General features: G+C 37.8%; 2 protein-coding genes across 2 annotated transcripts in view; one reads left to right on the forward strand and one right to left on the reverse strand.

Moving 5' to 3' along the window:
- LOC139934062 (dolichol-phosphate mannosyltransferase subunit 3-like) overlaps positions 1–15,420 on the forward strand; it is a 535,719-nt gene that overhangs the window by 26,718 nt on the left and 493,581 nt on the right. The gene's annotated exons all lie outside the window — the stretch shown is intronic.
- The window catches only part of LOC139953929 (major facilitator superfamily domain-containing protein 4A-like), a 71,440-nt gene that overhangs the window by 17,344 nt on the left and 38,676 nt on the right, over positions 1–15,420 (reverse strand). The window contains exons 2-7 of the mRNA XM_071953540.1: positions 14,658–14,853; positions 10,885–11,127; positions 9,821–9,941; positions 8,185–8,321; positions 5,000–5,176; positions 2,565–2,712 (exon numbers count right to left, since the gene is read on the reverse strand). Coding sequence (XP_071809641.1) covers positions 2,565–2,712; positions 5,000–5,176; positions 8,185–8,321; positions 9,821–9,941; positions 10,885–11,127; positions 14,658–14,853 — 1,022 coding nt within the window. The remainder of the gene's footprint in view (positions 1–2,564; positions 2,713–4,999; positions 5,177–8,184; positions 8,322–9,820; positions 9,942–10,884; positions 11,128–14,657; positions 14,854–15,420) is intronic.

Here is a 15,420-nt window from a genome sequence, read left to right on the forward strand (position 1 = left end):
GTGGACACTATTGGTAATTACTCAAAATAATTATTAGCAAACCTTACTTGGTGACTAGTAATAGGGAGAGGTTGATGGTATAAAACATTGTGAGAAACGGCTACCTCTGAAGTGCCATAGTTGGCGAGAAAGAAGTGATTTTCAACAAATTTGATTTCGAGACCCCAGATTTAGAACTTGAGGTCTCGAAATCAACCATCTAAACGCACACAACTTCGTGTGACAAGGGTGTTTTTTTCTTTCATTATTATCTCGCAAGTTTGATGACCACTTTAGCTCAAATTTGTACAGGTTTATTATTTTACGCATATGTTGAAGTGAAGGCTAGTCTTTGACAATTACCAATAGTGTCCACTGCCTTTAAACAAAGTCATTCAAACAATCATTCATCAGAGAACAAAACAAGCATTTCAGGGATACGTCTTTACAAAATCAAGAAGCTCAAGGGATCTTCAATTCCCTGCAAAGGGCAAGGCCATGTAAACTACAGCCTGGGCGATTTTTAATGGCAGAATTAACCATGGAATATATTTTTTAAAAGGGTACCAGGGTAGCGACCATTGCCAAAGTGGCAGTAGAAGCTCTTAAAGTTCAAGGTTTTTCTGTATAGGTCAAGAATGTTCAGATAGCTTTTCAACGCATCCTTGGCAACCAAGAGTAGTGACTCTTTCATGTGATTTTCAAAGTTTGTAACAAAAAAACAAAACATTTCGCATAGTTTTGTATTGGGAAAAATATGACCATCACTCTCACAGTGACAAAAAAGCAGAATAAAAACTTAAGAATAGTCTTTGTGAGGTGACAAAGTCAGACCATATGTTTGTGCCATCCGTAAACTATAAAGCTAGAGTACATTTATGTAATACAAACCACATGGCTGAACTAACATAAAAACAGTAAAAACAGCTTTGTTAGAAAAACTTCCAAAATGTCATGTATGTTTATGTTTTGCCAAAGCAGATAGGTTGAGATTGCAGCTTGGCTCAGTTGTTTCTTCCATTAAAGCCGTGGACATCAACACTATAAATGACACTACCATAGGTTGGGGTAAATTTCTTTATTTACACCCAAACCAAACAGTGCACTCCAAAAGTGTCCACCATTCCTGGAAAAAAACTAATGCGGATGTGGATAAGGTTTTCAAAGTCCCTCTCTGATTACATGGGTTTTCCCCATTTGGGGGTTTCCCTCAAACATCTAAAACTGATCTCCCTCATTAGGTATCTTCAGGCTTACAGGTCCCTGTCCTAGTCACTCTTGAGAGTCCCATGGTATAATTACTGGACAGATATAACAGCTGCAATAACCAAATCACCAAATGTGACGCAATTATTGTTTGTTTTAATCCTCACCAGTATCTGTCAAAGGGAAACATAATGGTCACGCAGCACCCACACAATTAAAGGAACACGCTGCCTTGGATCGGTCGAGTTGGTCTTTGAAAAGCGTTTGTAACCGTTTGTTATAAAATGCATATGATTAGAGAGATATTTTAAAAGTAGGATATAATGATCCACACAAGTATCACTCGAAATAGCGTGGGTTTCCTCTTACCTCGTCGACTTACACGTCGGCCATTTATGGGAGTGAAATTTTTGACTCCCATAAATCGCCGACCATGTTAGTTCACAAAGTAAAAGGAAAACCACGCAATTTCGAGGCAAGTTTGTATGGATCATAGTATTCAACTTTTAAAATATCTTTCTAATTATATGCATTTTATAACAAATGATTACAAACGCTTTTCAAAGACCAACTCGACCGATCCAAGGCAATGTGTTCCTTTAAGGCAATAAAGCAAACATGGCAAGTATTAACTTCGTAGCCAACACAGATGTTGTAAATATCTGATGATATCTCTCTGCTAATATTGACACTGTCTAACAACAGCTGCATTTGTCATTTTGTCTACATATCCTTTCAGCGATAATATTTCCAAACAGAAAAAAAGAACTTTGTTGTTTTAGGATGCCTCATTCTGTTATTTGGTGTTTCAAGAGAAACATTTCAGACAGGTCTTGTGCTTTAGCTTTTACAACTAGAAACTGTGCGTTTATTTTGCCCCCCAGGAAGTTTTATTAGTCCAATTAATATTCAGAACTTTATCTTTCTGGTGTACTTATGGTAGCAATCACAACCACTTTATTTATTAAAAGGAAGCTACACACACTCACTCCAAAATATATATATATATATGTATATATCAAATAATAAACCACAAGGCCAAAATATGCTTCCTGTGACATTTATGGGGAAATTTGGTTGCTCATTTCACATTTGAATGGCTTACCCTGAACAAAATTGCTGCCCGCATGAACTAACAAGCCTGAATAAGTAACACTTGAACCAAAAAAGCAGGGGTTCCCATAATTATATAGAGTGCTAAATTTTTAAGGAGAATTATGTGGAGAAAAGTGTGGAGTCTTTCCTGACGGTGGAGTTTTTCATGGGCATTATATGTCCAGCAAGGAATTGGCTCAGTCGTGTGACGAGGGTTTAGGAGATGGACACTACAGTATTTAGTTTCTTTCAAATCACTGAATAAATAAACGCAAGAGTTCTACCTGACATGTGAATGTACTGTTCAGCAAGAGCGATGACTGTGGGGTAGACACTGCTCAAGGATAGACCGAAGATGCTGGACGCGATGTAGACGACTACATAGTTATCACGCATACACAAGAGGAGAGTCAGAGCACCGAAACACCCAAGCTGCAAAGAATCAGATGTCAACATGTTGATTAATATACTTAAGACAAACTGCTTTTATTCTTTTGTACATTGAATGTGACCTACCTACCCTACGTTTTGAAGACATCTCCCAAGTGAGATTTTGGTTTTTAGACCAATTACATTATAATAATAATAATAATAATAATAATCGAAGTCTTGTATAGCGCCGGTATCCGCCAATGTAGGCACTTGCTCAAAAAATCTGCACCCTAGTCAGCTTAGCTCCAGGTGCACTGCTCGCGATATCTTATTATAGGTTACCAATAAGGGGGGGGGGTTGCTGCGCACCACTATCAACCAATCATAAAAGGTCAATCATTGACCTCAGCAAAGGCGCTGTTTGAGCTTGCGAAGTCTTCTGCAAGATGTCTACGTGACGTGAAAATTGAAAATGTTCCCAAAATACTTTTTAGAATTGTTGTTTCTGAAATCAGAATCAAGACTAAAACAAAATCTCTTTGCAGAGTTTTGAGCTTTTCATAGCCATTATGTATTTATGATAAATACTGAGAAGTTTGGTTGGGCAAGAGTGGGTCTCAAATATTCCTACAAAAATCTTGTGTCACCTTCCTGACAAATTTATAACGATGGCTGTCTTAAGGAAAGTGGTGTCCCATAATAAAAACAGCAAGCCCAATAATTATATGACATTCAGTAACGGAAACTTGTCTGACTTTTAAGACTTTAAAGTGTTTGTGAACAAAGAATCTCCACCACCTGTGACCTCCTGATTAACGAGCCGGCGTGCACAAAATTGCATACAAATTTACCCATATAGTTTCCCTTGCAGTTTATTACTTGACTTTTTAAACCCAATGAAAAGTTTCAAATTATTTGGTGGTCCTGTGAAAAACTGCTAAAATACTCCCACGCCCAGACTTACATAAAAATGGACTCCCTCACTACAACCCTCAATGTGATAAATCATGCGGAATACATCATTGAACAAAAATCCTTCACAAGTACGCCAACGCAAAAAAACAGAAGCACAGTTTTTGACCAAAGTACGCAAATAAAAACCTCTCCATAATTCATGGAGTTACAAGGATCTGAAGACGAGGAAAACGAAGAGAAACAGATCTTGAGTGAACTTATCAGATTTAAACATGAAGGTTTGAGATGGCTGATTGTGATTAAGGCGTAAGATTTTGCCTTGGGCAGAGATTACTGGATACGTTACATGATATTGCAATAGTCCACGTCGAGTCAGATACGGATGGGAAAATAAAAACCCTCCTCCTATAATAGTTCACAAATAAAAGTCAAGAAATTGGAACTTAAAAGAAATGCTTGGATGAGACCCATTGGATTATGTTAAACTCAAACATAAAGTCATCTTTCGATATATAAGCGAGGATTTGTCTTCTCAAAGAATTAAATCTTCACTGATCCACAGGTCTTGTAGCTGAGAACTTGAACAAACACATTTTTTACAATATATTTTCTTTCCTTTAATAAAGTATTTTACTTTTTGCTATATAAATTCGACCCTTCCTTTGGTCCTAATAGGATTTGCAACTTGACATAAAGAGAGGTTTGCGAAGTCACCATGAACATCAATCTGTAAGTGAGCTGTGGTGGTTCTTGGAAGAACCGGTGTTTGAACAACATATTTAGATCAGTATTTTCTGCTCGTGTTCAGGTGAAACTTCTCCTGGAGACAAGCAGTTCCAAATGTCAAGACCACATCGGCTCTTTTCAGAGCCAACACTACCACACAAGAGATTTACACATACCCGCAAGTTTACTATTTATTTGTAGTTTCTTCCTATGTTATCCACACCATGCAAAGCTTCAAACAATACTTGCTCTACTCTCTTAAAGTAAAAGAGTGAAAAACACCACTCTTTACTTTTCGAGCTGTCCGTTATATGGCTCTTCAAAAAGAGTGGCGGTTATTTCTCTCTTTTAAGAGGGGTTTCAACCAAGGAGTGAAAAATCACTCAAAAAGATGCAAACTTCAACGTAAAAGAGTGGAAGACTACTCGAAAAAGAGTTGTCCTTCATATGGCTCTTCAAAGAGTGCTTTTTGCCTCATTTATACATTATGAGAGTGTGAAAGAAGGTGGGTAAGACATGGTATTTAGACTGGTAACCTTATTTTTTCTTTTGCTTCAGAAGCTCTACGAAATTGGGAGGGTAAGAAATGACAACTCCTTGTAAGAGGCTTTCATCAAAGGTGAGATGACAGTGCATTGTACTATTCATGTGAATGTGTTGTGACAGCCGCTAATGCAAATAGTCCCCTTCCTCCACCCCCACTCACCAGATTACACATAAGCATAGCTCCTGGGCTAAGCTTAGTCGATATAGGGATTGACACTAGCCTGCCCAGGGCAAAGCTCCCCCAGTAGACAGACGTAATATACGCACTGTCCGTAGCAGATAGCTCAATGGCTTGATTCTTCATGGCGTAGGCAAAGATGAAACCTCCATAAGCTGCCTGCAAAGAGTCAAATTAAGTTGGTCATGTCACTAAAGTCAAGCATAACATTCAGCCTCCATTAACCAGACACTTAGCGGTGCCATAAGAATTTCCTTCTTTTTATTGGTGAACCTTTTATACAACACAATACAAAACAGTTTTATATACCACCATTTCATCAAGATCACAACAGTTTGTGATATGATAGAAAAAAAGACATGGCAAATTAAAATCATAAACGAGCGAACAATTTATTTTGTGCCAAAATAGCCTTGGCCCTAGTTAAAAATTGTTTGTTACCCTTGTCATTAACCATGACCCCTAGGTTAAGCCTACACATTACCCTCAACTTTCTCACTTCCTTCACACCCAAAACCTGTTGACTGCTGACGCATCATTGCATTTCTAAAGATTAGACATTTTTTGTATGAACAGATTTTCACGTTCCCTCCGGCATTTTGAAGGTACTTGTTATGCACCGTTAAACATGACCCTGGTGGTTTCGAACAAATTTTATACCATTGTAAAACCAGTTCAAAAGAAATCTACAGAGCACCAGCCACAGCTCGGGGTGTACAAGAAAATGATGATGATCCTCTCAATAAATATAAATACTATAATAACTCAATAAATACAGGAAGATGGCAATCATTAAGGGCCCAATTTCAAATACTGCTGAAAAATCCCTGCTTAGCAATAATGAGCAGGATACCAGTCAAAAATTCTACATGTAACATAGTAGTTCGGCTGGCAACCTTGTTTTGGTAAGCACAATTTTTTTGTACTTAGCTACCTGTTGTGAATGGGCCCAGAACAAGCAGATACTCAAATTCATAAGTCCCCAATATTCCATTTGTCTACCTAATGATCAGAAAACAAGTTAATATTTTGTATCATTCTTTTTATCACCTCCCTTGCTCGCCCCCATCTTGTTAAGATTGTTTGTCTTTGATAGTTGTTTCTAAATCAAATTTTTGTAATTGTACTTAACATTACCTGTTTGTATTGCATACTTTTATATCAATAATGATCTTGTTGCAAGTAACAAAGCCATTTTCATTTTTTTTATGAATGAATCCGTTTCCTACAAAACTAACATACCCTGTAAGTTGGAAATTAAGTTAAGTACCGCCCTTTGAAGCTCGAAATCCGTTTTAGTGAAAAATTAATTTGGTTAAACGGATGTTGATGACTGCCTGGGGGTGTAAGCCAACAGCCAAAGAGTATAGATGATAATTAAATCACACTATAATTTGGTTTTTACCCATACACCAATGTGTGCTTAAAAGCACTACACTCAGTCAAGCATAACATTCAGCCTCCAGACACTTTTAAAATAACTTTGTGGTGCCATAAGACTTTCCTTCTTTTTATTGGTGAACCTTTTATACAATACAATACAAAACAGTTTTATATACCACCATTTCATCAAGATCACAACAGTTTGTGATATGATAGAAAAAAACATGGAACTTATGATACAAATTAAAATCATAAACGAGCAAACAATTTATTTTGTGCCAAAATAGCCTTGGCCCTAAATAAAAATTGTTTGTTACCCTTGTCATTAACCATGAACCCTAGGTTAGGCCTATAACAAATAACTTTCTCACTTCCTTCACATACAAATACCTGTTGACTGCAGATCTGACACATCATTGCATTTCTATAGATTTTATATTTTTGTATTAACAGATTTTCACATTCCCTCCGGCATTTTGAAGGTACTTGTTATGCACCGTTAAACATGACCCTGGTGGTTTCGAACAAATTTTACACCATTGTAAAACCAGTTCAAAAGAAATCTACAGAGCACCAGCCACAGCTCGGGGTGTACAAGAAAATGATGATGATCCTCTCAATAAATATAAATACTATAATAACTCAATAAATGCTTGACAGGAAGATGGCAATCATTAAGGGCCCAATTTCAAATACTGCTGAAAAATCCCTGCTTAGCAAAAATGAGCAGGATACCAGTCAAAAATTCTACATGTAACATAGTAGTTCGGCTGGCAACCTTGTTTTGGTAAGCACAATTTTTTTGTACTTAGCTACCTGTTGTGAATGGGCCCAGAACAAGCAGATACTCAAATTCGTAAGTCCCCAATATTCCATTTGTCTACCTAATGATCAGAAAACAAGTTAACATTTTGTATCATTCTTTTTATCACCTCCCTTGCTCGCCCCCATCTTGTTAAGATTGTTTGTCTTTGATAGTTGTTTTTAAATCAAATTTTTGTAATTGTACTTAACATTGCCTGTTTGTATTGCATACTTTTATATCAATAATGATCTTGTTGCATGTAACAAAGCCATTTTCATTTGTTTTATGAATGAATCTGTTTCCTACAAAACTAACATACCCTGTAAGTTGGAAATTAAGTTAAGTACCGCCCTTTGAAGCTCGAAATCCGTTTTAGTGAAAAATTAATTTGGTTAAACGGATGTTGATGACTGCCTGGGGGTTTAAGCCAACGGCCAAAGAGTATAGATGATAATTAAATCATACTATAATTTGGTTTTTACCCATACACCAATGTGTGCTTAAAAGCACTATACTCAGTACTTTCCCGAGTACGCTAGTGAGAGAAAACCCCCCAGCAAATCATTCTGGTGGGATTCGAACCCACAACCTTAAGTGGTGACATCTGCTCCATCAATGCAAAGGTCATGGGTTAAAAAAAGTAAAAAAAAACAAAAACAAAAACAAAGGCAAATCACTCTGGTGGGGTTTCGAACCAACAACCTTACGGCATCTGCTCTAGCAATGCAAAGGTCATGGGTTAAAAACCAACAAAGGCAAATGCAATCTGGTGGGATTCGACCCCACTACTTTTAGTGGTAAGACCTCTGCTCTAGCAATGCAAAGGTCATGGGTTCAAGTGGTTCACCTATGGTTTTTCTGTACAGAGCTTGGGAAAGTACTCGGAGTAGTGTAAGGGTAAAAAACAAATTATATTTGTTTTTATCCAGATACAATGTACATAAATTAACATCTATTCAATGACATTCCATGTTCATACCTGAAGTCCATCATAAAGGAAGAGGAGTAACGAGGAGAGGAATGTGACGGAGATGACTTTAGAATGAGTGGACGCGCAGCATAGACTCGCCCTGGTAGTCCCTCCTTCTTTGGCTTTAGTCCCAACCTCATCTGCTTCTGCATGACATAGACATGACAACAAATTAGCTATGCTTTGTCATACGATTGTTCATTACATTTCATGTATTAATGATTACACAATATTGTAAGAAGTAAAACCTGCAGACTTTAAAGCACGCTTTTGGAAATTTCCAGAGATTACGCAGCTTGAATTATTTATGTTTTTATGGTAAAAAGGTCAACACTTTGAAAGCGGATCTATTCTGTTTTATTTAAAAACAAATAAAATACTGCTTTACTATAGTGTCTTCCATCCAATGCAATCTGATGAATTCTATTAACCTTTGGTTGGGTTTCAAGAGTTGTTCAAGACACTCCAGTAAGAGGTGTGCAGTGCGATCAGCTGCACAAGGATCCTCAGCATCATCATCTGAATGGTCCAATGTTATTCACTCCTGCTGTCGTCGTTCACCATCGACCCTTCCTCAACTACTTTCACACCGGCGGCTCACAGCCCCATCAAATGGCCGTTTGAACCTCTTTGGATTTCAAGCATTGAGCGTGAAAACGCCTCCATTACTGCTTTTGTTACCATGGCGGCATAATTGAAATATGGCATGGGTACTGTACAAGTGCCCTCTATTCGTCGCTGTTCAACGGGGTGTGTTTAATTACTACAAATGATGCAATGCCAAACCTCTTAATCTGAGGAATGTGTTTACTAATAAGAATCTTTTTGGGGGGTATTTGAGTGAATTTAATAAATCATGATTTGGTTTTCTAGAAGACTTATCACAAAGTTTAGGGATGATTTAAACTCGATCCTTCGCCATTGATTGATAACTATTGGAAAACAATAATAATAGCTGGATAATTTTTGACGTTTCATACAAAATAAAAGCAGGCTACACTTAACAGATGCTCATTAAATTTGCATAGTGGATGAAGAATTTTTATTTCACCCTTACAGGCTAAACATGAATGGCTCTGGCAAAACCAGATTTAGCTTACCAACCAGAAGAGCAAGTTGTGTGTATCCACTTGTAGCTGCATGGTGTCCTGCTTATTTTTGCTCAGCAGAAATTTAAGCAGCTCTATGAAATTGGACCCTGAAGTAAGTTGTTCCGCGGGGAATTTCTCTGTTTTGTTACCAAGTTTATAGATTTTGCCACCCTGGGTGTCATATCGGCACATCCATTTAATCAAATGAGTCCCCACTCCCTTTACAATGTTGCTTGACTCTACAGTTATCATAACAAGACAATATTGTCCAGTTCTCCCACAAGTTATCAAGTACTTCAAACGTGGAATTCAGCTTTCTTCAAAACAACAACGCCGAGCTACAAAAAAACACCAAAGTCATGCCGCACCGCGAGAGGATGAAGAAATCTCATCCCCAATTCGCATAGAACATGATCATGCCTGTATAGCGCTTGCCGAAATTGAAAACCAGGGAGTCAATATTGCCCCAACATCTCAGCTCAAGTTGTCAAAGTGATCTGTTCCCCCATTATGCGCAGGCAGCGCCAACGGGACGACCCGGAGTAAACCCTTACCTCTATCTAGATCCTCGTACATGGACCTGTCCAGGTTTGCCATGCTGGGATCACGGCCTAGTAGTGGATCCAGACACTTCCGTCTCATCAAAAGTAAAAATACCATCATAATTATCGGAATCTGAAAAGAAGAAAAAATTAATAAAAAAGATTGTCGAAAATTTGTTTACTTACCACGTGCAACATAGGTCTTATAACTAAAATTTCCAATATTTGTCTAAGGTTTTTCTGTTTGTTTGTTTATTTTGTTTGTCTGAGGTCTAAGTTTTTTCCTGTTTTTAGTTGTTTTGGACATCAGGTTTTGGAGGGAGCTTTCTGAAAAAAATACAAGGAATAATATGCTGAGAAAAAATCATGCATGCATTCATACATGTTAATTGTCACGTTGCCCAAACATTTTTTGTTGATAAACAACGACCCCTGCTGGCATGGTCAGCCGAAAATTAGTAAAAATTTTATAAATGATTTACTAACATTCGACTGAGCCGAGCTGCACGGCCTTAAATTCATGCTAACAGATGATAAGACCAAATTCAAATTTTTTTGCAAACTTTCAATTGAATAATAAAGATACCTCCCATGTTAGGCTGCTTTGTTTCCAACAAGTTCAACACTATTTTTGAATATTAGTTTGTTTGTGTAATATTGGTAGAAAATGTAGCCTTCTGTTTTTCTTTTTTGGCTTTCCATAATTTTCCCCCATCAGTTGGCAAAAACTTGGGCCATGACGTTGCGATAGAAAGGTCTATTGTAGGTTTTTACCATAGAGTTATGTATAAGAACTTGAGGGCGCACTGGAATATGTACATGCCCCAGCATGCGCGCAGGCGGCCATTTTTTAAGTTGGACAAACAGGCATTGCTTAGCGTGTGTTTAAGTGGCCATTTTGTAAGTTGACAATACAGGATCGCGTCAGTGTTCAATAAACACAAACTCCAACGTCTACTTCATATTCAACGAGCGTGCAGAATGGCATGCATGTTTTCTCGCGGTCCCATCGCGTTTGTGCAAGAAGCATCACCAGTGCGCCCTCTAGTTCTTATATTTAACTCTATGGTTTTTACCTGAATGGCAGCCATGATCCAGAATGCAAATCTGACTCTGGTGTTATCCTGGGCCTCTTCCAGGGTCGCAATGGACACCGAGGGGAGTTCAGTAGCGTCTAGGGACCGAGCCTGGATGGGCACAACCGGATCGTTAGTCGTTGTGGTGTTGTCAATGAATGGAGAACAGTCTTCATTAAGTAGAAAAGGCTCGGCTACAATAGGACTGATGAAAGCTCCGAAGCCGTAGCAGAAATGGAGCGCCTGTGAGAAGAGAAAGATATATTCATAAACATTGTCATGAAACTGGTTCATCCCCAGGGGAAATCATGCAGTTGGCTATTAATTGTTTTATCCTGATCTGAATTCAAGTTCTGAGAAATTAAAGTGAGTGTAACCATATTGGTTTCACCCTGTAATAAGTATCTGGAGAATTAAACGCATGGCCTAGAACATCATCACTATCAGGAACCTCGGTGTCCTTTTCTTGCCCATGTAATAATTATTTTCTGTTGATAAGCATAAAATGGGTAGAAATTCTGAGAAATAAAAGTAATCTCCGGATGTTAAAGGAACACATTGTCTTGGATCGGTCGAGTTGGACTTTGAAAAGCGTTTGTAACCGTTTTTAATAAAATGCATATGGGTAGAAAGATGTTGTAAAAGTAGAATACAATGATCCACACAAACACGCTTTTTTATGGGAATCATAAGTAAAAGGAAAAACCACGCAATTTCGAGGCAAATTTGTGTGGATCACTGTATTCTACTTTTAAAACATCTTTCCAACCAAATGCATTTATAACAAACGGTTATAAACACTTTTTATAAACCAGCTCGTTCGATCGAAGGCAACGTGTTCCTTTAAAATAATTATTGGTTTCACCCTGTAAAGTATCAGGAGAATTAAATGCATGGCATAGAACATCGTTATGTTGTATTTATCACTATCAGGAACTGGTGTCCTGTTTTTCTCTGCAATATTTTCTGTTGAGGCAGGGCAAATAAAATGGGACCAGGTCAGAAATTCTGAGAAATAAAAGTAATCTCCGGATGTTATCATAATGGTTTAACCCTAATTAAAGGGAAGGTACACCTTTGGTAATTGTCAAAGACCAGTGTTCTCACTTGGTGTATCCCATCATAAGCATAAAATAACAAACCTGTGAAAATTTGGGCTCAATCGGTCATCGAAGTTGCGAGAAAATGATGATTACTCTTCGTTAAAAGAAAAAACAGCCTTGTTGGACGAATTTGTGTGCTTTCAGATAGGAATAAAATACTTCTAGCTAGAAGTCTTTTATTATTTTAGTGAGAAATCACCTCTTTCTCAAAAACTACGTTACTTCTGAGGGAGTCGTTTCCCACAATGTTTTATACTATCAACAGCTCTCCAATGCTTGTTACCAAGTCAATTTTTAAGTAAATATTTGTTTTGAGTAATTACCAAACGTGTACCTTAATTCTCTTTAAATGCATGGAATAGAACACCAAAAGTGGTACACATAACTATCACTATCTGGTATAGGCATCCTCTTCATGTAAGCAACATTTTCTGTTTACATGGCTTTTTATTAGGCAGAGCTATGAAAATGGGCCCTGAGGTGAGACATTCTGGGTATATGCCATATTGTCAGAGATTGGTGACGAGTGAAAGTGAAAACCACATCAGTGACCACATTAGCCTATATCCATGACTCATCGTTAATATGTGTATGCAATGACTAACCCAAATCCTAACCACTCCAAATCTTCCGTAATCCATCTCAGTTGTGCCTTGAATTTGGTGGATTCAGGGTTTCAAACTGACCGGCATTCTCGAACCAAATTTAGGAAGTTTGCTCTAAGCATGCTTAACTGAAACAAGGTCCTCACTCCAGAATACATTTTACTTTGTGTTTTTCTTTTATTGTAAAAGTCCAACTTTGCAATATGGCACACTTTTTTTTTATTTGTTATGAAAGTGCTCTCATTTCAAGAAAAGTTGTTGTGCCTCTGTAAAAATGGTAAGTGAAGGTAAAATGTATCAATATAGGCTTTCGTAGATTTGTTTTTAAATAGTTGTTATTCTACCCAAAGTACACAGTTTCATCCGGCTACATACTCGTTTTTCACAAAACAACAAAATCACTGTCAGCATCTACCCTTGTGTGAAATGCTGTCGTGCAATCCAAAGACAGAGAAAAAAAAACAACGGTTAATAAAAATTCTACAAACTGCACAAACAGGTCTGAATCCGAAGCGTATGACGTAAATGTGTGAGTAATACGATGAGATAAACAGATAAGAAGAGAGTATTATTGACTGCCGATCTCTACATTTGCACAATCCAAGGCTAGATAGCCGCGAGGCAAACCAACTGATTTACCTACCCATTAAGAAAGTACCACCTGATGTTTGATCCAACGCTAAAAGAGCACTAATGACCATGGTTGATTTGGTGTTTGTCTTATTAGCTTACTCACAGAGCGTTAAGTAAGTAGGGGGGTACCATTAGTCAGCAAATGAAGTAAAAATTAACGGGGGCTGGGGTGGATTTCACAAAGGTAGTCCTAACTTAGGACTAGTCTTAGGCAATGCTAAGAGATAGGACTGGTCCTAAGTTAGGACCAGTAACCCATCCTAACTTAGGACTGGTCCTATCTCTTACATTGCCTAGGACTAGTCCTAAGTTAGGACTACCTTTGTGAAATCCACCCCTGGTCCAGAATATAACTAGGAAGAAGTGTTTTAATGCGATTTTTAATTTGTAGTGTGGATATGAAGCTTAAAGCCATTGGACCCTTTCGGTACAGACAACAACAAACAAGTTCACAGATTTACAAAAATGGTCACATATAGGTACTCGAAACCACCATGTGGACTTACACACATCCACACAGTGTTTTTGAGGAATAGGATTTTCATTAGGTGTACACAACGAAGGAATGTCCACAGAGTGAATGCAACACAGAGCTGTGTGGGTTTGCCAGATGTGAGCGACCGAATAAAAAAGGTTGAGGTTGCGAAAATGTTGTGGTTGTGGTCTCTCAGCTTATAGACCCTATGCACATGACCTTATTTCAGTAGGGTGCCCTCACCTAGAGGTCAAAAGGAGGTTGTTTATTGGCCAATACTGTGCGTTTCGATTGTTTTGTCACCGTTTTACCTCCAAGATGGCGGCTGGATAACGTCAATGCATAAGGTCTCCACTGCTTGTTACAAAGTAAGTTTTTATGCTAACAATTATTTTGAGTAATTACCAATAGTGTCCAGCTCCTTTAATTTTGTGCATGCTTATCCAAAATAAGCAGGGTATTCCTGTCACAGACATCACATGTTACATGATAGTTTGGGTGGTTACCTTAATCTGGTAAGCAAAGTTATTTTGCGCTTAAAGCCATTGGACCCTTTCGGTACAGACAACAACAAACAAGTTCACAGATTTACAAATAACTTACAGGGTTTACAGAAGGTAGTGGTGAAAGACTTCCCTTAAAATATTGTTCCATGAAATGCTTTACTTTTTGAGAAAACATTAAAACAATATAAATTCTCGTTAGCGAGAATTACGGATTTATTTTAAACTCATGTCATGACACGGCGAAACGCGCGGAAATAAGAATGGGTTTTCCCGTTATTTTCTCCCGACTCCGATGACCGATTGAGCCTAAATTTTCACAGGTTTGTTATTTTATATATAAGTTGTGATACTCGAAGTGTGGGCCTTGGACAGTACTGTTAACCGAAAGTGTCCAATGGGTTTAAAGCAACTCTAGGATATTGAGCAAGGTTTCAGGAACCTTGTAGCCTACCTGTAGGAATGGTGAGACAAGCTTGCCGTATATCTTGAGGAGCGATACATTAGCGACAGTGTCAATGATACCCATGAAGATTCCCATGATGGCCATGTCAATGATGAGGACATAAAGATGCTTACTCAAAGGAATCATCGCTATGGTAACGGCTATCATGATGGTGGAGACGAAGAGCAAAGGGTCCGGACTGAACCTGCAACGAGAATAATGAAGAATAGATGTTTACAAACTAGTGGCTATCATTCACAAAACCAAACTCTGTTAATAGAGTTTCGGCCGGAAGTGTTTTGTTAGGGCAGAACATCACAGTTTAAATGTTTACAAATTAATGGGTACATTACTAAAACCAAACTGTGATATGCTCTGCTCTGAAACAAAACACTTTGAAACTCTAATAATAATAATAATAATAACAACCGTATTTCTATAGCGCCTAACACCTCCAAAAGAAGGTCTCTAAGCGCTCTAAACAAACTTTAATTGTCAAGTAAGAAACCACAAGGGAAATTAATCGTGTAACATTATTGAATTGTTCAAAATGACACCGGTATGTAGTTATGGCCTAAAATTTAAATCCCCCCCCCAAAAAAAAAAAAAGTTTTATTAGTTTAATAAAGTAGTAATTGGTAGTAAGCTAGATAATAGCAAATTTGCATTTAGATTAAAAATTTTACAAAAGAAATTGTTCACCAACACACCTAATGTATACTGAAAAGAGGGTTAACCTTCAAAACACAAACATTATTACAAGAGAACCAGC

This window comes from Asterias amurensis, chromosome 2 (assembly GCF_032118995.1).
Source record: "Asterias amurensis chromosome 2, ASM3211899v1".
Classification (NCBI taxonomy): domain Eukaryota; kingdom Metazoa; phylum Echinodermata; class Asteroidea; order Forcipulatida; family Asteriidae; genus Asterias; species Asterias amurensis.